We start from the raw sequence: 24398 nt of genomic DNA on the forward strand, positions 1-24398 counted from the left end.
CCATGCAGAAGCACCCTTGTTGGCTTGGGGCAAGTCAGTTATAGAATGAGATATGAAACAATTACAATAACATGCATTACCTGTCTAGAGAACACAATGACTAATTAAGTTTTCTTTTTTTTTAATAAGACAAAATGCTTTACAGAGAACCAGTAACAAAATCTTTTATTATTACAATTACATAACAGATTTAATAATAATAATAATAATAATAATAATAATAATAAAAATAATAATAATAATAATAATAATAATATCAATTATAAATTTTTATACTGAACACAAGGCCACAAATTTTGAAGGAAGAGATATAGCTATTACTTATTCTATTGATATCCATCTACCACAGGGATGAAAAAAGAATATCAATATCAAAATTAAAAACAACTTACCAGACTGGGGTTCTACCACTCCTTTTACTTCATTACTCTTATACTACTACTACTACTACTACTACTACTAATACTACTACTACTACAACAACTACTACTACTACTACTACTACTACTACTACTACTACTAATAATAATAATAATAATAATAACCCTTTCTATTACAGGAACAAGGCCTTAAATTTTGGGAGAGGGGGAAGTCAATGACTTCGGCCCCTGTACTCAACTAGTACTTATTTTATTGACCTCCCAAAAGTGTGAAAGGCAAAGTCGAGCTGGGTGAAATTTGAACTTAGGACATAATGATGGATGAAATGCTGTTAAGCATCTTGTCTGGTATGCTAACAATTTTGCCTGCTTGCAGCCTTGATAATGATAATGATGATGGACTCTCCTGTCAAAGACAACATATGAGTGTACTCAGTTTTTTTAAATAATGATAATAATAATAATAATAATAATAATAATAATAATAATAATAATAATAATAATAGGGACCTTTTGAGCGGGATGGGCTACTTGACCTGAAGAAAATTCTAACTGGGCTCCACTTGCGAGGTCATGTGCTGTTTATCTTGATATGAGATTACCATGTCGCACACATATAGTTGTGATGCATGTGCCTGATGTACCCTTATCAGACAGGTAGTCATGATGGGTATAATGGGCTTTGTATATTTTACCCCAGTGTCATTTTGATGGCATGCACTGCTCTCTCACTCAATAATAATAATAATAATTTCTACTATAGGCACAAAGCTTGAAATTTGGTGGGAGGGGCCCAGTCAATTAGATCAACCCTAGTACACAACTGGTACTTAATTTATTGAACCCAAAAGGATGGAAGGCAAAGTCAACCTTGGTGGAATTTGAACTCAGAATGTAGCGATGGGCAAAATACCGCCAAGCATTTTGCCCAGCATGCTAATGGTTCTGCCAGCTCACCACCTTCATAATAATAATGAAAAGAACAGATAGCATGGTACCGTAGGTTGCAGGTAGCAAGCCCACTATGTATGCAAGACTCCAGGAGCTCCAACAAAACCTGTGATAAAGAGAATTAATAATAATAATAATAATCCTTTCTACTATAGGCACAAGGTCTGGATTTTGTGCAGAGGGGGACAGTCAATCACATTGACTTCAGTACTCAACTGGTACTTGATTTATTGACCCCGAAAATCATCCTTGGTGGAATTTGAACTCAGAACATAAAGACGGCCAAAATACTGCTAAGCATTTTGCTCAGCATGCTAATGATTCTGCCAGCTTGCTGCCTTTATAATAATAATAATAATAATAATAATAATAATAATGAAAAGAATGGATAGCATGGTACTGTAGGCTGCAGGTAGCAAGCCCGCTATGCATGCAAGATTCCAGGAGCTCCAACAAAAGGTATCCTAGTTATAACACCAAATTGAACTTCTAACTTGTCTCTTGAGGTTTCCGGGTGAGACTTGGCGTCAACTTGTGCAAATACAAAGCGAAAGCCAAACATATAATTATAATAATAGAAATTTACTTGACTAGTATTTTTCATCTTTCTTGAAGAAAACATGAACATGACAAATTACTTATTCTGATCCCTTATACAAATTGTGGCCTTGTGAAAAGTAAAAAAAAATCATATGAACTTGGTCAACATAAACAATAATAATAATCCTTTCTAAGAAAAGCTAGAAATTTGTGGGAGAGGATAAATTGATTTAATCCCAGTACTAGACTGGTACTTTATTGTACTGATGCCAAAAGGATGAAAGGCGAAGTTGATCTTGGTGGGATTTGTACACAATCATAATAATTGCTTCTAACATAGACACAAGGCATGAAATTTGGAGAGAAAGGTCAGTCATTTAGTCAGTTAAATTAACCCCATTATTTGGTTGGTACCTTATTTTTTTATCAACTCCAGAAAGATGAAGGCAAAGTTGATCTCAGAATATCAGAAGCCAGAACAAATACTTGTGGTATTTGTTCTAGTTTCTAATATTCTGAGTTCAAATCCTGCCAAAATCAACATTGTCTTTCATCCTTTGGGAGATGATTAAATTGACTGCACCCCTCACCAACAAATTTGTGGTGTTACGCTGATGTGAGAAATCATTTAAATCCCAGCATGGCGAATTATGCTTTTTCCTCCTTTAGAGGTCAATTAAATAAACATTAGTCTAGTCATTGGTATCCCTAAATTGTGACTTTGAGTCTATGTTGGACATCAGGCAGTAGAAAGATAACAGAATTTATAAAGCAGTGAATGAACTGCCTGGCTATATTTAGTTACCTCCATTAACTCTTTTGATACCAACCCACCTGACACCACTCTTGTTTTTATGATACAAATTTCCATCTTAATCCTTTTGCTACTATATTTACACTACTTTAGTTTTAATTAATTTTGAAACTAATGACAAATTTAGTAAAATAGCTTTATCATTATCCAGCTGATGTTTGGAACATAATTAGCATCAAATTTTGATGGAAGATTTTAATTAAGATCTCTTTAAAAGAGATCATAGACTCAGGAGTAGTCTAGACAGGTTGGTATCAAAAATTAAAACTCTCCACCAAAATTTCATGTTAATTTATGTATCAAACATCAGTTTAATAATGGCAAAGATTTTTTTTACTAATTTCTGTATTAATATCAAAATTAATTGAAATGGACTTTGTGCATTTCAACAAAAATATGGCAACAAAAGGGTTACCATTTGAGGTGAAATCTCAGATCAACTCAGCATGTAGAGGTTGATAAAATTAAGTATTAGTCAACTATTGGGGTTGATATAATCAACCATGTCTTCCTCACTAAAATTCGTTATCTTGAGTGTTCTGGATTTTTATGACTTGAGTTCTAATCTTGCTATGGTTGATATTGTTTTTAAACCTTTAGGGGGTCTATAAAATAAAGTACCAGTCAAATACTGAGGTTGCTGGTATTTACTAACTTGTTCCCCTCAAAAATTTCTGGCTTTCAGAAATCAGAAACTCTTATAATTATTATCACTAGGGTGATCAGGCAACACCCTAATATCTCTTAGAAACTTGTTGAAATCTGTCCAAGGTCAACTTAACCTATCGTCATTAACTTTTCTGGAGTAGATAAATTAAGTACTGATTAAGTATCGATGTTGAAAAAATCCTCTCCCACAGCAAAAGAGAGAGAGAGAGAGAGGAAAGAAAAAAGAAAAAGAAAGACAATATGTATGGTCTTGCACCTATGTTAGAAATCATTCTGAAAACTCATAAAAGTATCATCTTAAAAGATGTGAACTAGAAAATTCCTTTAGATTGTGAAAATATCCAAGTCAATGAGTGTTGATCAATATCTATATTTGCTTAACAAGCATTGGACTGGAGTAGATTGTGTCCTATGATACTGTTCATTCAGATAAAAATAGAATTCAGATCTCTTCCAGTCTATTGTTCTGTAAAGAAAAAAGTCTCTGGTTTTCTATGTTTTTGTATTTAGTCAACAGGACTCACTCAGCATGCTCTTATTGTACCGGCCTGCATGTATCTTCCGTCTGAAAGGAAAGGGTTAAATAACTGAGAATTAGTAGCTTGATCAATGGTGATTTCAAAGAGTGGTACAATGTAGATTATTTACGATTTTTATTAGAACCAGTGCCGATAACACATACTAATTTCAGAATGTGAAAAGATGAATCTATATATTGCAACACAATTAATTCACCGTTCTGTTATTTTTTTCACTTGATTTTGAATTTTCGCACACGCATGTATGTGTGTGTGCGTGTGCGTGCGTGCAAGTGTATGTGTGCATGAACGCGCATATGTATGTATGTGTATCTATCGATCTATATATATATATATATATATATAGTTAAAAAAAACAATAACAAAAAAACAAAAAAACAACAAAGTGAGGACGTGATATGGATAGTATTATTGGACGCTCAGGAAAGGAAAGAGAGAGTGTATGACGTTTCGGGCGTAGCCCTTCGTCGGAAAGATGGAAAGTTCGGAGAATGGAAGAACGGGGAAAGAGGAAAATGGTACCGATGCCCACGAGGTTACATGAGGAAAAGACCGGAAGAGGAGGTGGTGGGGGAAAAGTTCTTTCTAAGATAGGAGAGTGAAAAAGGGAGATGAATCTGTGCGTTTGCGAAAGTCTGCGAGTGTGTGTGTGATAACAGAACGTGTGTGTGCGTATGTATGTGTGTGTGTGTGTGTGTGTGTGCTTGGTTTGGTGGTTTATCTGTTAGTGTGTTTGTGTGTGTGTGTGTATGACGTAGTGGAAGAAATTAGTAGCAGGACTGGTTAGTGGACGCTGTAGACAGTGTAGGTAGAAGGTCAACAGGTGGTTATTTGGGTGTGTGTGTGTTCGTGTTTGTGTGGGGTTGTTGGTGTTAGGTAAGTGTACGTGTGTGTGTGTATTTTGTATGTGCGCGTGTGTGTATGTGTATGTTTTCTGTGCGTGCGTGTGTTTGTGTGTATGTGTATGTTGCGTGTATGTGCGTTGCTGTGTACGTGTGTGTGCGTGCGTTTGCTATTGTATATGCGTGTGTTGTTTATGCCCATGTGTGTATGATTGTATGCGTGTCTGTGTGAGTGTGTAGTGTTGGTGAGAAGTGTGTGTGTATGTGGGTGTGTGTGTGTGTGTGTATATGTGTGGATGTGCGTGTGTGTGTGGGATTGTGAGTGTTAGGTACGGGTGTGTGTGTGTCTATGTGTGTCTGTATGTGTTTCCGTGTGCGCGTGTGTGTATATTTTTTGTGCGTGCGTGTATGTGTATATTGTGTATGTTTTCGTGCGTATGTGTTATGTATATGAGTGAGTATTGTGTATGTGAGAGGTGTGTGTGCATGTGTGTATATGTGTATGTGTGCATGTGTGTATATGTGTATGTGTGTCGTGTGTGTGTGTGTGTGTGTGTGTGGTTTTATGTATGTGAGGGGTGTGTATGTGTGTGTTTATGTGTGTGCGTGCGTATGTGTGCCAGGTATGTGTGTTATTTTGTGTGTCCACTCCTGTGTGTATGTGTGTGCATGTGTATGCGGCTGTGTATGTAGGCGTGCGCGTATATATGGGTGTGTGTGTGTATATATGTGCGTTCGGCTATGTGTGTGTGAGGGCGCGTATGTATGTTTGTCATGTATGTGGGCGGTATATATGTAAGGTGTGTGGGTATGTGTGCGTGTAGGTAGTGGTGAGATAAAAAGTGGAAAAAAGTAAGTGTAATAACAAGAGAATAATGGATATATATACATATACACACACACACACATATATATGTATATAAATGGATAGGTGTATGTGTATTCACACACACACACACACACATAATATATATATATATTATCAGTATTCCCTGTTTATCCACGTTCACTTTATTTTATTTTATTTATTTGTTTTTATCTACTTACCTTTTTATTGTATTTTGTTTATGTCTTTAATTACTTAATTCCATTTATTTATCTATCTATTGTATTAATTTCATATTATTATTAGTTTATGGGGATCTTATTCTGTCATCAGGTTGTGGTGTAAGGTGTGTGTGCTAGTGTTCCATTCTAGTTTTCTATTTAGGCTAGCTTTATCTTCTATTATGTATGTAGCTTCTGTAATTTGTCTAAGTATTGTGGCAACAAGATTTTTACTTCTATGTTGTTGAGTGATCCCCTGTGGTCCCACTTAGCATGTTGGTATAGTACCGATGAGCTCTTCTCTTCCTCTAATGCTCATCAACCTGCTCTCCTATGCTACGTGTTGTCTCCCCTACATACATTGTTGTCTTGTTTTCGCACTGTCCCTCTGTACATCTTATTCTATAGACTACATTGCTAGCTTTACAGTTTGTAAAGAGTTAGCCCACAAACAAACTGTAAAACTAGGAAATAAAGCTGAAGTGAATGAACACTGAATAAATAGTGCATGTGTTTTCATTGGCTAAATTGGCAATGTGGACCATCCCCAAATGCAACAATATCTGTTTCAACACACAAGTCCACATGAAGAATCTTGCAAAACAAATACATAAATGTAAATGTATACATACACACACACACACACACACACACACACACACACACATATATACTCACACACACACACATGCATATATATATTGAGTGAGATGGCAGCACATGCCTTCAAAATGAGACTAAGGCACAAATATACAAAGCTCAATAAACCCATCATGACTATGAATCTGATAAAGGTACACCAGGCACATGCATCGCAGCTATATGTGTGTGACATGGTGATCTCATATCAAGATAGACAGTGCATGACCTTACAGGTGGAGCGCCCCCCCCCCCCCCCACTGTACATAGTGAACTCACATTAAACTGTATTAATAAAGAAGGTTGTGTGTTTTAACCAACTGTCCAAGTTAATAAATAGTAGAGGTTAATGTCTGAGACATAACTACAGTTTAGTACCGCAATTCCCAAATTATGCTTTATATAAATTTTGTAGAGGGTCATAATTATGCTGATACAATTTAGAGACAAAATATAATAATTAGTATTATTTTGTTCAGAAACAAAATAAATCTTCACATTTGTAATCATTCAACAACTTGCTCATGAGCATTGCACAACATGTTTGATGTTAAATGCATGAAAGGGGGAATATTGCAGCAAATCATCCAGAATATTTTGATTATGAAAGGAAAATTCGAAAATTTTTTTCAATAAGCCTTCCAAATTCATAATATTAGGTTGTTCTGAAAATAATGGTCAATTTCAGAAATATAATTTTATTCTGGAAAAATTAACAATAGGAACATCTATGCATCTTTGCCATTGTCACTCCACATCTTTGAACAGAGCCTTAAGCTTAATTCAGATGGCTATGTGAAGCTGATGCAGACTGGTCAAACCCTAGCTGAGAGAGTTGCTATTAGAAGGCCATATGTGCGACAGCAGGATTCAGTTCCTTGCCATACCACTGGAAAGAGTCAGAAGTGATTGTTGGAGAATTTATATGACTCCACCAGCCACAATTTCTAGCCTCTTTAATTCCCATGACTGTAGTCCAATGGTTTACTGTATGTGTGTGTGTGTGTGGTGGGGTGCATAGTTGAGGAAAACACTAACTACTCTGTCTGCAACACTAAGCCTGGGCTGAGGACCAAGATCAAGGAGATGGTCAAAGATCTTCCTAGGGACAAAGTGAGAAATGCATGTGCTAGGTTCTGGAGCTGTCTTGATGCAATGGAGGAAGCTGAGGGTAGTTAAGTTGAGTGTATAGGTATAGATAGATCTACATCTATATATGTGTACGTGTGTGTGTGTGTGTGTTATGCACAAATGCACACACACACATAAGCATATATGCATACACATTCACACACACACACACACACAAACACACACACATAAAGTTTTAGAAAAATTCTTGATTTTGTCATAATATTTAAAGAGAGATTTTCGTAAATTAAAAATTATTAACTAAATAAAAAAGTCTTAAAAAAACAGATTGAAACAAACCTTATGGAAGGAAGTTTTCATGTCGTATAAGGGCTTTATGCTGTTTCAAACACACATGTTATAAGGTAATCTGTAGAGAAGCTGTTGTTTTTAGTAGTGGTGCTGACTATTTCCAGTTTAGCTTTAGATTTGAAATTCTTATAAAATATTTTTCTTTCGGTTTTTATAGTTGATCACTCCTTTCCTTTATTTTGAAAAAAAATTAAAATTTTGAGTTTTCCATTTGCACAAATATCTAGATGTTCACCAAATGGAACATTTTCAAGAGATGAATCTTTGGCTTGTTTATGAACCGTAACCCAATCTACAAATTTTGATCCTGTTTGGCTAATATAATACTCATTGCAATGTGGGCATGTGATGCAGTAAATGAAATTTTTGGTTTTGCAATTCATATTTGCATTAACCTTCAGTTCCTTCCCATTCTCAATTTTTTTGGTTTTGCCCTATTCAATTAATTCACATGTCCCACAAAACAACAGGTCTCTACATTTTGTTACTTGCTTTTCCTTTCTTCTTCTGGAGTAAATTTCACATTTGTTAAGAGTCTTTCAAGATTTGGTGGCTGTCTTCAGCTCTTAATAATTTGTGATTCTTCAATTATTTCCTGAGTTTTGTTGTGACTGGTATAGAATTGGAAGGTATTGTTTGGCCAGCTGTAAGATATGATTTCTAGCATTATGGGTGACTAGGAAATGGAATATTTATGCCTTTGTTTTTGTCTTTACCCTCAATGTGAGAGGTTCTCTATAAAACAGAGATTGAGGTCTCTTTTACATTGGTTACAGTATGATTCACTAAGATTTTCAGGTATTTTTGCTTCTGAAGGAATATTTTTAATTCCACCAGTCATCTCATTGACTAGAGCATATAATAATTGAACATAAATGTCTTGCTATATTAATAGGGATATTCATTTTAATATATGATGGGTGACAAAATCTAAAATCTAAGGACTGGTGTGTGTCTATGTTCTTGCAGTAGAAATCAGCTGTAAAAATCGCATTTTCAATAATTTTCAAAATGTCCAAAAAAAGAAAGTTCCCTTTCATTCATTTTCATAGTGAATTGGACCAATTCATTAATGCTATTTATTAATTTCAGAAATCATGTCAGAGCTTCCTTACTTCTGTTCCATGATATGAAGCAGTCATCCAGGAATCTTTTCCAGTTTTGTTTTAAATAGAATAGGAAATGCTGATTAAGTAATCCTAGATCATCAGGCATAGATTGATTTTTCTTCAAGAAATCCTGTCATTTGTGTTGCAAATGTGGGTGCAACTTTCATGCTCATTGCTGTCCCTTTTATTTGAAGGAAATATTGGTTATTATAGAAGTTGTGGAACTAATTGTAATCCTGCTAGGATAAATTCTTTTTAGAATCTCTCCTGAATTCTGTTTGGATATTTGTCTATCCAGAATTATACTGCAGCCAATCCTAATTCATGGGGGTTATTTATGTAGAGGCTGCTCATATTGAAACTAACCAGGATCATCTCTATATTTACTCTTTCTAGAACATGGATTATAAAGTTCATATCATTTCTGATGAAACTAGGGACCAAATTTCAAAATTGTGTCCAGAAAATTGATTAATTGTTGAGTGCTTGATGTTGTCCTGTGACACTTGGGCTTGATTTTAAATCAGACACTTTGGCAGTCTTTACATATAGTGTACTAAAGTCCTTTAAACAGATATGAATTTCTTTAGATTCATGAAGTTTTGGTAATTCATAAAAGTTATTTGTTTTTACCGCAAAATTAGTCAGTAATCCAACAGTTTTTCTGTTAACCCATTAGCATTTAAAATGGCCATCATCATCAGCATCATCATTGTTTAACATCTGCTTTCCATGCTGGCGTGGGTTGGACGATTTGACTAAGGACTGGCGAGCCAGATGGCTGCACCAGGCTCCAATCTGATCTGGCAGAGTTTCTACAGCTGGATGCCTTTCCTAATACCAACCACTCTGAGTGTGTAGTGGGTGCTTTTACATGCCACCAGCACGAGAGCCAGTCAGGCAGTACTGGTGACGGCTATGCTCAAATAGTGTTTTTCATGTGCCACCTGCACAGGAGCCAGTCAAGCGGCACTAGCAATGACCTCGCTCAAATGTTGTTTTTCATGTGCCACCAGCACAAGTGCCAGTAAGGCGACGCTGGCAACGATCACACTCGAATGGTGCTTTTTATGTGTCACTGGCATGGGAGCCAGTCAGCGGCCCTGGCAACGATCACGCTTGGATGGTGCTTTTAACGTCCCACTGGCACGGGTGCCAATCAGGTAGTGCTGTCATCGGCCACATCAGCGAATTTGATTTTGATTGTGATTTCACTTGCCTCAACAGGTCTTCACAAGCAATGCATAAGTAGGCTGGTTACACCGCTGGCATATTGGCTTGCTGAGTCTTCTCACGCACAACATATTTCCAAAGGTCTCAGTCACTAGTCATTGCCTCGGTGAGGCCCAATGTTCAAAGGTCGTGCTTCACCACCTCATCCCAGGCTTTCCTGGGTCTACCTCTTCCACAGATTCCCTCAACTTCTAGGGTGTGACACTTTTTCACACAGCTGTCCTCATCCATTTGCACCACATGTCCATACCAGTGCAGTCGTCTCTCTTGCACATCACATCTCATGCATCTTAGGTTCAACTGTTCTCTCAAGGTGCTTACACTCTGTCGAGTATGCTCACTGACATTACACATCCAGTGGAGCATACTGGCTTCATTCTTTGCAAGCTTACACATGTCCTCAGGAGTCACGGCCCATGTTTCACTGCCATGTAGCATGGCTGTTCATACACATGCGTCATAGAGTCTATCTTTTACTCTGAGTGAGAGGCCCTTTGTCACCACAGAGGTAGGAGTTACCTGAACTTTGCCCAGGCTATTCTTATTCTAGCAGCTTCACTTTCAGAGCATCCACCCCCGGTACTGACTTGGTCACCTAGGTAACGGAAGCTGTCAACTACTTCTAGTTTTTCTCTCTGGAAGGTGACAGAAGTTGTTCTCTGCACATTTCCAGTGTTTATTGTTCCTGAGTATCTGCCACATACAAAAACTATCTTCCCAGTTAGCCTTCCTTTGATATTGCTGCACCTATTATGTGTCCATAGCTTACACTGGGTACATCTTATAGAGGTTCTACCTATGCCTTTTCTACAGATCGACATGGGCCATCTACCTGAAGGGATTTGTGGTTTGTCTGCCTTCCTACTTATTAAGACTTTGGTTTTAGCTAGGTTGACTCTAAAGCCCTTCGATTCTAATCCTTACTTCCACACCTGAAACTTCTCCAGTTCTGATAGTAACTCAGCCATTAGAGCAAGGTCATCAGCATAGAAGAACTTCCAGAGGCATCCTGTCTTGAATTCCTCTGCTACTGCTTGGAGAACTATGATAAATAGGGGGGGGGGGGCTGAGGACTGAACCTTGGTGGACCCCTACCTGTACCTGGAATTCTTCACTGTAATCGTTGCCAACCCTCACCTTACTGATAGCATCTCTGTATGTGGCTTGCACAGCTCTCATTAACCATTCATCTATCCCTAGTTTCCTCATTGACCACCAGATAAGGGAGCGGGGGACCCTGTCAAAGGCTTTCTCCATGTCAGCAAAATCCAGGTACAAGGGTTTATCTTTAGCTAAGTATTTATCTTGCAGCTGTCTTACCAGAAATATAGCATCAGTGGTGCTTTTCCCTGGTACAAACCCAAACTGCATCTCATCTAGACTGACCCTCTCCCTAATTAGTTGGGCTACAACCCTCTCCATGACTTTCATTACCTGATCCAACAGCTTGATACATCTGTAATTATTTGTATCTAATGCGTCACCTTTACCTTTGTAGCAGTTGACTATGGTGCTGCTGCACCAGTCATTGGGTATGACTCCTTCGTGTATCACCTGGTTCGTAATACGGGTGACTAGGCTATAGCCGACACTGCCAGATATTTTGAGCATCTCTGTGGTGATTCTTGATGGGCTGGGGGCTTTCCCTGTCTTCATACCCTTAATTGCTTTATCTACCAAAGCACTGACAATTCAGATAGATGGTCCCTCTGTTGGGTTGGCATTCGGTAGGCTCTCTTTCTCCCATTCATTCTCTTTATTTGGCAACCTTTCATAGTGGCATCTCCATACCTCTCTCTTTGCAGCCTCATTTAATGCAAGTGAACCATCATCCATGTGAACACATTTCTCTCCTATCACATCACAATTCTCTCTCACACACTGTCTTGCAGCATGAAATACCTCAAGTCTTTGGTCCTCATGGCACAGAACATTGGCAAACATTTTCTTATCTGCTTCCCCACTGGCTAAATAAACTTGCTTTCTAGCTTCCCTTTTGGCAATCAGATACGATTCTCTGCTACCACTGTTTTTCCAGTCCTTCCAAGCCTGTTTCTTTTCCCTAATGGCCCTGTCAACAACATTGTTCCACCACCACATTACCTTGGGTCAAGAGGGGACTTTGCACCATCCACAGATCTGGTCAGTGGCCCTCAGCAGATTGACCCGTAGAAACCTCCAGTTGTCTTCCACATCATGTGATGCTATATCCCACTCTATTTCACCAAAAGCTTCAAGTAATACGTCTCTAAACCTCTGTCCATTTGCAGGATCTTTAAGCTTCCAAACCCTTCTCCTCCATGCTGGTTGTCTTCTGGGCATCTATTTTAGCCCTGATCCTGAAGTCGCTAACTACTAGTCTATGTTGTGGGGTACATTCTTCACCTGGGAAAGTATTGGCATTTATAAGTAGCCATCTTTCCCTTTTCCTGGTGAGGATGTAGTCAATCTAACTAGTGTGTCTACCAGACCAGTTGGTGACTAGATGACTGGCAGGTTTCCTGAAGTTACTATTGCATACCATAAGATCATTTGCATCACAGAACTCCAGCAGCCTGGTTCCCTCCTCATTGCAGGAACCAAAACCATAGCGTCCATGTATGCCATGGAAGCACCCTGCATGTTGTCCAACATGTCCATTGAAATCACCAGCCACAAAGAGAAGGTCCTTGTCATTCGTCGACGAGGTAGTCAGCAAGAGGGTGTCATAAAATCGGTGTTTCTGTCCATCAGGTAGCCCCAGCTGAGGAGCATAGGCTGAGATAATGGTTGTTAACCCATAATGTAGCACTAATCTAATCTTAAGAATTCTATCGCAGACTCTGACTACCTTGATTACCTTATCAACCCATTTCTCTTCAAGAAGTATACCCACACCCCCGACCCCACCAGTGTTCCCTGCTCAGAAGATCTTGTATCTATGTTTTTTGCTTGTGAGGAACCTAGCAGAGCCTCCTCTCCACCTTACTTCTTGGATGCATATGTTCAAACTGGCCAGATTTGATCTCTCACATCTTCCCTACAATGTCATTGTAAAATAAATAATCACATCATTGAAATCTTGAAGCTACACAATAATGCATGATTAATTCAAAACAGTGTAAAGGAATAAGCATTACATTTGACAGAATAATCTGAATGCTAAAGGGTTAAATTGCTTTTGAAGTTACTCATTAATTCACCAATTTTTAAATTATTTATCTATATTAGCTTCTAATTGTTTGTAGAAATGTTGGTCATTTAGTTGTTCACAGACCATTTCCCCTTTATTAAGATAACTCCCCCTTATTCAGCTTCCCTAATGACCATAGGCTAATCTTTCTGTATATTTGAATACTTTATGCTCTTCATTTGTAAAGTTTGATTTTATACAATTTTCTGGAATGTTTGAGTTTACTAATTTTTTCAGACACATTATATATTTCTCTAAGTGTTTATTCCTGTCCTTTGGAGGTTTAAGCTCCACTTTGTTTTTCACAAGTGATAGAGCTTCATGATCCTTTTCTTAGAAAAACTCCAGTTGATGAAGTTTTAGACAAAATTCTTTAGTATCTTTTATAAGATCTGTTGTGCCAGGTTTTCTAAGTTGGTGTAAATTTAAGTTCATATTCCAAAAGTTTTACTTCATTTTCACAAAGTCACATGATAAATTTATTACTTTTGAATCAGTTGGTTCAGTATTTCCTGCAATCTTTCTATCGTGCTTTCTTTTGGTCATGATCAGAACTCTTACTCTTACCACCAAAACTTTGTTTTATTTTGAGAATCATTTGTATTCTGTCTTTCTAATTCTATTTTTTGGGGGAAGGACAGTTTCCAGTTGTTGATATGCCTAGTATTAATCAGCTTCCTTGCTAAGTTAGCTTGCTTTTAGTAGAATTTTACTGTTTCCTTTGGTTTTACCATTTATTTTACTGTGTTCTTCTATTATAATTGTTTGGAAGTATTTTGTAGTTGAGTTTGTTTTGGTATGAATTGTTTAATTTCAGTCCAATTTTGTATGTATAGATTCTTGCAACCTCCACCCACCCAAACTCCTGGTTTTTCTGTTCCATCCATTTCTGTTCATCTCATATCTTGAGGGTCATCCTAGACACCTCATCACCACAAATTGTATCATTTTCCACTCCTCTAAAATGTGAGTAGTCTTGTAGTTCTTCTACAACAAAAAACTTGTTCTGCTCTGGTCCCTTCTTTCATACTTAAATCCCTCATCTCAGACCCCTCAGATTTCATAGTCTTGCAAGCTGGATCGTAACCTCATTAGTGATGGTGGCACAAAAGAAAAAGCACACAGTATATGTTGTAAAGTGGTTAAGGCTGCTTGATCAAGCTGATCTGGGTTTATGTAACAACATTGATAACAATAACAAGAACAGCAAACCTTGAGACAATGAATGTAAGGTCAATCCTAGCAAGCACTGAACCCAGAATATTAAAGGGTAATACTTAAAACTGTATGGTATTTTGTTCAGCTTAATATTTTGGTCACTGCAACACTTTATATGTTGATAATTGTGGTGAGATGGAGGAAGAAGACAACAAGAAGCAAAAGGACAGAATGAAGCGTTGGACCTTACCTTGCCGACCGCAGCGGGGTACACGATCGCTCCTAATCAGAACACGTCTTTCTCGTAACGTCGCTGTTTTCTCGCTGGCCCCACGTGCTAGCCTTCGACCGCGTGTCGCCGACTTCCGATCTGACACTTCCGATCTGACCCTTCCGGTCTGGCCCTTCCGGTCTGGCTTCACCTCTGTTTGCCTCACCCCTCTCCACCACAACACACAGCCCATAACACCACAATAATATTACTTAATTTCATTCCATTTTGTCTTAAATGACACTGCTCACTAGTCCAAATACTTTTGCCCAGTTAGTTTTAACTGAATGAAAGTATTTAAAGGAGATATGACAAAAAGCATTACTAACCTACTAGCTGTCCGTGGTGTACTTAAAATGTTGTTTTCAGGCATTAGCAACCATTTTGTAGCATCCATCTTCTGTCGACTTGATGAGCTATCAGGACGAGAGAACAGCTTGAGATTCTCAATATCATTCCTACTGTAATTTTTACCTGTTAAGAGAGACAGAATCACTTGCAATTCTTCATCATATTGCTGTGAAGTGAAGTGTAGAGGATTATCTGGATCAGTCACATTAACCTGTAATATATAATACAATACACAAATGAATCATGAATAAATAACTGTAATAATGGGATTATGTATATGGACAATTTAACTGGATTTAACTGTTACTTTCAAAATATTATTTATATTTGTATTTGTATAAACCCTGAATAGAGAAAGGGCAAAATCAACTCTGGTGGGATTTAAAACCCAGGACATATAGAAATGAAATTAAATGGGGTATAGTACCATTTAATCTTGTTTTTATTTGAGTAAACAAGAAGATATAATCCATGCAGAAAGATAAAAAAATTTATAAGAATTCAAGGAAAACACATTCAGGTGATTGTACTCAAATATCCACCTCTAACATAAAAGAGCTATGGGCTCAAGTAAACCTGAATATATATATATATATATATCAATGAATTTAAAAAATTCAGTTTCACCAAAATATAGATTTTCAACTATAAAATATTCTTCTGATTAAAGCCTCACCTTTCCAGGAACTTTGTTAGGGTAGGGATATATTGAATATTCCTCTGGGTCAGCAGTATCAAGATAAGCACAGCCCTGGAAGGAAATATAAATGTTTAACTGAAAATATGTTGTCTAACCAACTTTATTTTATAAATTCTATATCTTCTTATGTCAAAGCAAACCTACTAGTGTGTACTGATTTTCTGTATGTAACATTTGCATTTAACTAAGAAAAGTGGGGTCTTTTGGGGATGACCATTAACAAGTGAATCGAGAGAAAAGTACTGAATAGAAAATAGAAACCAAGGAAAAAAAAAATTGTCACAAGGCTTCCACTTAGGTATGTATTGTTGTTGTTGTTTGTTCCTTTTTGAGCCATGCCTAGTTCATAAGGGCCAGTTTCCTGGTTTTATTGGCATATAGGTTCCCACCTGGATGGGACGCTGGTTCATTGCATGTGAGTTGCTACATGCAGGAGGAAAGAGAGAGAGAAAGTTGTGGTGAAAGAGTCAGCAGAAGTTCACCATTACCTTCTGCCATAGCTGCATGGTGCTTAGGTGCTTCACTCATAAACACACACATTGCCTGGTCTGAGATTTGAACCTGTGATCCCTTGACTGTGAGTCTGCTGCTCTAAACACTAGGCTATGTGCCTCCACATGTATGTATTACCTGCTATGATTTTAAATGTAAATAATATTAGATATTATGAGCTCCATCTTGAGACAGAAAGATGAACAGGCCCACTGATAAATCTTGAAGTATGTATACAAGCTGTCTCAGAATTACCTATATCTGTGAAATTGGATAATTTTTTTTTTAAACACACTCACACTTTTATTTATGTTTATCATGTTTAATATGTGTTAAAAGTGTATACATTTTTAATTCTGTTCATAATTTTATAATTAAAAAATTTTTTTTTTTTTATAATTTTATATTCATTCCTGTTGGAACCCGCTTATCTGTCCACAGTTGTTTATTTTCAATTTGGCTGCAATCATTTTCCCGACTTCCATTCCTAGGATGGAGCAATAGTTTAGCTGAACTTAAAGAATGCATTCAGCTAGCAGTGCAGGAGATAAGTCTTGAAATGCTTCAAAATGTGTTTCACAATATTAAGGATTGATTTGAAATTTGCAGAGGTACAGACAGAGCACATATTCAAAATTTTCAATAAAGTTTCGACATAAGATTTATAAATCTATTTGTTTTGGTATCATAATTAATAATGAATATAAAATTTTGTCAGCTTTTAAAAAATTTTCCTTATTTCATTAAAATAGATAGTTAATTCTGGGACACCTTAATTTTTGCTGGGTTGGTACTCATGTTATTAATTAAACTATAAAGTACAAGAAATGTACTATATAGACACTATAAGTTGCTTCTAACACTTTAACTAAACTATTTTATCTCCATTAGATAATTTGTCAGTTAGTGTTATTCTATTAATGTTCAATATTGCAAAACATCCAAGCTTAGTTCAGTGTTTGTGATGTCAACTAACCTCATTGAAATATCTATTATCATCATCTATGTAATTATACACCAATTTGTTTTATGTACAGAACAAAGAAAAGAAATACAAAATGACTTAGTTCCATAATTCTGGTTCGTACTTAATACTTCTTGATGTAGTTTAACCACCTGATAATAGAATCCACTCATAAGTTATGTTTGAATGCTAAAAGACAGTCAATTATATAAAAAAAAATTGCTCCAATTGGTGTAAAACAGCAAAAGTCAATTACATATGGCTTCAAATACCTTACCTTAGTGTTAACATATTTTAAATAATTTTTGTACATCTCATGTTTCTTGCGACATGTAGATGACCAGGGAGAGCTTTGAACATTTTCTTGTACTTTTTTAGACAGAGGATTATATACTTTTTTTGTCCATTGTCTGTAAATATTTTCATGGTGCTTTTTCTTTTTCATTTCATTGAAATTAAGTATTGAATGTATTTCCTGGTAAGAAAGAGAAAGCAAAGTAAATGTAATTTAAATGAGAATGACTAACTATACTATTAGAAGATATCAACATAGATAATGAATAAGAACTAATTAGTGCCAAAAACTTTGAATAGACTAAGTCAAATAAATTCTAGATATTAAGATAAGGATTATGTTTTAACACTTGACATTTCAAACATCAATATTTCAAGGTCCCATGCCTCCGACGTGACTTACATGAAATGCTTAGCTTAGGAGCTCTTTCTCCCTTCAATTAGACACAAACTATAATCTCTTTCTTCTCTGAAATAGGCACGTACACGCATGCACACATGCGTGCGTATGCACACACACACACACACATTAATTATCCTCACTGTTAACATTAACACACATTCCTTTTCTAAAATCATAGTAAAGAAGAAATAGTTGATTACGTATTGTTTTAGATAACCAGATCATTAAGTTTTTAGTTCAAAACCAGATATTTTGTTGTGTATATAGAAAGGACACTCAATTCTGTGAGTACAAGCATGGCTTTGTCTTTTGTAGTTACATGGTCCTAGATTGGGTTAGATCCCACTGCGCACAACCCTATATAAGTGTCTTGTAGCATAGTATGAGGTTAGCTCAAAACTTGTAAGAGGAAATTGTGAAGTCAGAATCTGTGTGGAAGATCACTGAATGAACTGTACTTATTCTAAGGGTAGGGGTAGGCACAGTGCCATCTTAAGGTATGGCACATTGGACAGTTGCTCAAGAGCTTCATAGATCTCAGGCCCAATTCTGAACTATGTATGCTGTGGTTTGCTGTCAATAAATAAATACTGTATGGTCCAGTGAATTGATTTTCCCAGGGTCCTATAATGCTGCTAAGATGGCTTTGGGTAGGAGTAAGCTGTTGCTAACTTTAACACCAACATAAGGCTCTTGAGTATCTTTAACAGAGTCCATTCTGTTTCAAGCATTCAAGCTAAGTGTTGTGAGTGTTGGCTTCTTTTCTTTTCTTACTCCCACTAGTCTTGGAGGCCCTAGAAAACGAATGCCAAGCACCTTCATCTTACCAATCTGCAAAAGTGACAGACACTGCCCCACCTATCTTGGCTAACTTATTTTGGCACCATTGCTCCCACTGTTTCTGCTGTTAGTGTCACACTTGCTGCTAATGCAATTACCCACCATCCTTGTATATATGAGGATGAGTGTTGGTTTCATCACTTTGAATCAGAGACAAAGAGATAATCCATGCAGTAGAAACACCCCTCCTCATCTGCTCCAAAGAATGCCAAGGTCATTTCATATGTAGGGAAGGTGGTAACCTCAGTTATTTTTGAAACAAAATGCATTGTGTTCCTTGACTATTTTCAAAAGGGCCACACCATCAATGGAGAGTATTATGCCAATTTTTTGAAGCACTTTCAAAGACTATCAAGACCAAATGCTCAGGAAAACTGATGAAAGGGGTGGTGTTTCAGCGCTTGGCTTCAATGGCTGCTATGTGTGATTATGATTTCGAACTGGTTGATCACCATCCATATTCTCCCTATTTGGTCCCATCTGACTATCATCTGTTCCCCAACAGGAAAAAACACTTGGCTGGGAACCAGTATCATAGTGATGATAATGTCACACCTGTTGTTGATGATCTTTTTGACCAACAGGATGAAAGCTTCTTCAATGAGACCCAAGCACTGCAACACTGATAGAAGAAGTGTGTAGATCAGAAAGGGGAGTATGTTGAAAAACAAATTGCATTTGGTCACATTCCACGAGAGTATTCTGGTCAGCCTATGAACTTTTCAGTTCAGCTTCATATATATGATAGGTTTGTTTCAGTTTCCATCCAACAAGTCCACTCACAAGGCTTTGGTCAGCCTGAGGCTGCAGTTGAAAACACTTGCCCAAGGTGCCACTCAGTGGGACTGAACCAAGAATCATGTGATTGGGAAGCGAGTTTCTTACCACACACTCATGCTTGTACCAATAGCCATGCCTGTGTTTATTATATATAAATTTTCTCAGACTAACAAATTCTTTAAAATGTGTTCTCACAGCAATAACCAATGAAGCAAACAATAGAAGCAGTACTTATTTTCTCCCATAGGCTGGATGAAGTAAGCAGTGTCACACTAGATAAATAATTAAATTATATCAAACAAAAAAAATTCCAATGCTTGTCAGTTTTACCTGTTTCATCTCATATTCCTTATCTAAAAGATTATCATATTTTTCTTTAAATTCTCTGAAGTCTGAAACATTCTGAAAAAATGAAAATGAAAAAGATGATGCATTTTTAATAAAGAAAAAATAGAATAGATATTTTTGGTTTTAATATCTGTTAAGTTCAACATCTTTAAAAATAAGAAACATCATATGTTATAGATAGATCACTGGAGCACCACTGCAAACTTTGTGTAGTATAGCTAATGTAAATCAACCTACAGGAGCCTTCAAGTTCTTTAGATATTATCTATATACAAAGCACTTAATTCTGTGAACATAATTTCACATTCGTGTTTGATATAGACACATCCTATCGAAGTGGCATTCTAGCTAAAGAGAAATTAATCTCTATGCTCAACACATGGAATTTAAGTTAAGCACTAATACTAATGTACTGCTCAATGTTTGGAGTTGGAGGCATCTATTGAGAACTAATCTTTACCACAGAAACAGTGTAATGCCAGTAATGATGTGACCTACAGATCTTCTCACAGCTCTAATCACTGGCACACAATTGCCTTTCAGTATTATATGGAAGTTGATCAAATTAAATAGACCAAACTCTCTCATTCTGTTGTGATTTTGAGATAGAAACTGAAAAAAAAAGTACAAAAGTAAAGAAAAATTCTAGTTCATTTTTGGTTCAAAATTAATAGCCACTATTTAAATATTAATTAGTAATCCATTTTAACTGCTGTGCAAATTCCTTCTCTTGGAAACAAATTCATTAAAAATTTATTAGTTTGTTCATACATAAAAGCAGTGATATAACTTTTTAATAATTTTTAACCTTCCCATCTGTTCAGTTGTAAGGTAACTAATTTCTTTCTAGATGTCTCCTACATTATTTACTAACTCTTTACATAAAGCACAAGACTTACGGTCTGTAAGGGAGAATAAGACTGACTGAAACACCTAGTGAGGAGCCTTTACATGGTCGATTGACATGCTAGAAATAGCAGCTAAATCTCACTCTAATAAACCTGCTTATTTCTTTATTGCCCACAAGGGGCTAAACATAGAGGGGACAAACAAAGACAGATAAAGGGATTAAGTCGATTACATCGACTCCAGTGCGTAACTGGTACTTAATTTATCAACCCCGAAAGGATGAAAGGCAAAGTCGACCTCGGCGGAATTTGAACTCAGAACGTAACGGCAGACAAAATACCGCTAAGCATTTTGCCCGGCGTGCTAACGTTTCTGCCAGCTTGCTGCCTTTAAACCTGCTGTCTTAAAAAAAATGCAGTCAAGTTGGTTAGTGAGTCCAAGAATGCTTCAAATCGCAGTTCTGTCTGACTAGAGCTAGTCTGGAGTTGAACAATAACAATAAGTGCAAATGATTAGGACTTAATTTCATTAACCACAGAAGATTTCAAATTTTGACACAAGGCCAGCAGTTTTAGGGGATTAAACTGACCCCAGTGATCAAATGGTACTTATTTTATTGACCCTGAAAGGAAAAAAGACAAAGTTGACCCTGGCAGAATTTGAACACAAAATGTAAAGATGGACGAAATGCTGATAAGCTTTTCGCCTGGCATGCTAACCATTCTGCTAGCTCACCACCTTAATCACCCACAAAAGGTTAAAAAGTAAAATCAACCTTTGGATAAAAGAAGGAAGAAAGAAAACGCTGTGAGATATTTTACCATGTCTGTATTTCCATCAACTTTTAAATTTTTTCCTTTTTTTACTAACATTTGTATAGTGTCGAGCATTTCCTGGTAGAGATCTAGGTGTTCTAAAGTAAAAATTGTTAATCACTCATCAGAAAGAGGTTTTGAAACATTTATATTTGGATAGAAATATAAGAAAATCTTGTTACACTTGTTGCATAGCATGTTTTTCGTGTCGTCATTGACTTACAACAGTTCAAGTGGAAGTTAACAGCAGGAAGCTCATTGGTCTTAGAAGGCCAGCATAGACCATAAGCACAGCCTTTTCCTTCAGACCAAACCAATAAAAAGTATAAATAAAAAAATAATAATGATAATAAAAAAAAATAAATGCAAACCATTTCAGAAGTGTTTTGCTAATGTCTCTAGCATTCAGATTTCTCTGTCAAATGTAATGCTTATATATTAAGATTGATTTGACTTAGTCATGCCTTACCATGTAGCTGTGAGATTTCAATGACATAATTGTTTAGAATTATATCAGAATAATATTGTAAGGTAAGTGTATGAGGCTGGATCTGGCCAGTTTGAAGATAAAGCAGGTAGATTATTTTGGCCAGATATGGCTGGTTTAAATGCTAAAGGGTTAAATATAGTTTATACTCAGGAATATCTAAAGTATAATTGGCAGGAGACATGATGCCTGTGAAGGCATTTCTTGCACCTACCTTCAACCAAAAATATACATTGTTTGTCTAGTAGCAACTAACAATGGTTTTTAAAATTTTAATTTTGGCTTAAATCTTAAAAAGAATAATTTTCTTTTAAAACTAGTAGGCTCAAAATATTTTATCATAAAATATAAGTTATTTTAATTCAGTAAGAAATATAAGCACTACTATACAATTTGGGTCTCATCAATTTATTATTGAACACTTTCCTTCTTTGGTGGATATAAAGCATTGTGCACAATCGAAATGAAAAACAACAACAACAACTCAAGATCAAAGCTTATTGACCCAGAACTACCACACCAATGTTATCAAAAATGGAGTAGATGCAAAATGCTGATTCTGCAATGATGTGATTGAAACAGTGGACCACCTAATTTCTGGACAGAAAGTTTAGCACCAGTGGAGTATAAATCAAGACATGACAGAGTTGGCCAACATCTACACTGGTTAATATGTTTGCATTATAAAATCAAAACTGTTGACAAGTGGTATAATCAACATCCTGTGGCTGTAACTGAGGGAGAAAATGTAACATTCTTTGGGACTTTCCAGTACATACAGACCAAACTACCACAGCTAATAAACCAGGTATTGTTTCCAAAGACTAAAACAATAAAGTTTGTTTATTGATCAACTTGAGTATTCCTTGTGATCATAATATCTTGGCAAAAGAATTTGACAAGCTCAGAAGATAAAAAGATTTGCTCATTGAAATCAAAAAAATGTGGCATTTCAAGGTGGTTACAATACCAGTAATTGCAGGAGCACTTGGAATGATCAAAAACAGAACTAAAAAAATATTTGAGAATGATCCCTGGCTTACCATCCATACAGGAAGTGTAAAAGATTATTTTAACTGGTACGTCACACATATTGAGAAGAGCATTGTTGATGTGAGTATGACTACTACCTATGTGTTTCATTATTTCTAGTTTTTTCACATAGCTTCATTTCATTTTGTAAATGAACAATTGGTGTATTTAGTTTAATGGCCTATCAATGTATACAGTGAATTTCTTTGCTCTAGGTGTTCGGAAGACACTTGGCAAGGAATGGAAACAAAACTAAAAGAAGAAGAAAAACTAGAACTTCAATGACAAACAACAGAAATAATTAAAAAAACAAACTACCCAACACGAAAATAGAACTACAAAACATACTAAAGAAGAAATAGAGAGAAAAAAATCACTCCATGGCTAACATCCTGCAAGACTAAACAGAGAATATGTGAGCCTAAATGGAAGTCAACAATGTAATATAGTTTAAAATATCAAAGTTATATAATGGTGATGTTATGGAGAAACCTAGACATGTTCAATGTCTAAAGTTTCTGAGCAACACAGGATCGACACATTCTCACAAACATGAGAAATAATATTTATCTTCATACTTGGTATATCCTCCTCAATGGGACAAAATGGGTGATTTCCTAACCTCTACAACAATGAAATATACAAGCACTATGAAGTTGTTTTAAGAGTGGCTATTAAAATTAATGTAAGCATTTTAGCACATGATAAAGACGATTAAACTATTGGCTTAATGTATATGGTTTTAGATTTGTTTAAATGAAAACTAAAGTTAAAAGATGGCATCAAATGTAAACCACAGACATGATAAATACATAATTTCTTTGCAGTTGTAACCTGTATTATTTTGTGACTTGGAGGCTTGGAAAGCATTGATTAAAATATCCATTATAGGATGTCATTCTATGAGTGAAAAACAATCATAATTGTAAAGTGATTATTCAATTCAATTTCTCATCAATCAGAATCAAATAAAATTCTTTTGCCTCGTCACATTTCAAGAAGCAAACTCAGCTGTGACTGCAATTAAATGCATTTTAGCTGTCTGGTCTTTGTGATACAAACCAAAGAATTTAATTGTTCTTGTGTCATTCTTGACCAGAGGCATGTCATTTATTGTTTTGTTAAAGAAAATGTTTAGTTAACTGTAGCAGATGTTGTAGGAAAGGCTTGTAAAAGTTGGAAAATTGTATAAATATCTGATATTAGGTGTTTGCCATCAGCTGTTTATTCATTCAG

At 36.2% G+C, this 24398-nt stretch overlaps 1 protein-coding gene across 5 annotated transcripts in view; it reads right to left on the reverse strand.

Annotated features, from left to right (window-relative positions):
- Positions 1-148: 148 nt before the first annotated feature.
- Positions 149-24398, reverse strand: part of LOC106877912 (uncharacterized) — an 81822-nt gene continuing 57572 nt past the window's right edge. For 3 of the 5 annotated variants that reach the window (XM_014926966.3, XM_014926967.3, XM_014926965.3), the window contains exons 7-12: positions 21650-21741; positions 19962-20033; positions 17592-17789; positions 15835-15909; positions 15137-15369; positions 149-3919 (exon numbers count right to left, since the gene is read on the reverse strand). In XM_014926966.3, the coding sequence (XP_014782452.1) occupies positions 3865-3919; positions 15137-15369; positions 15835-15909; positions 17592-17789; positions 19962-20033; positions 21650-21741 (725 nt within the window). In that variant the 3' untranslated portion in view covers positions 149-3864. Of the gene's footprint in view, positions 3920-7852; positions 8037-15136; positions 15370-15834; positions 15910-17591; positions 17790-19961; positions 20034-21649; positions 21742-24398 lie in introns of all 5 variants that reach the window. The other 2 variants (XR_001410436.3, XM_014926968.3) reach the window with 2 other exon arrangements.

This window comes from Octopus bimaculoides, chromosome 2 (assembly GCF_046866305.1).
Source record: "Octopus bimaculoides isolate indiv1 chromosome 2, ASM4686630v1, whole genome shotgun sequence".
Taxonomy (NCBI): Eukaryota; Metazoa; Mollusca; class Cephalopoda; order Octopoda; family Octopodidae; genus Octopus; species Octopus bimaculoides.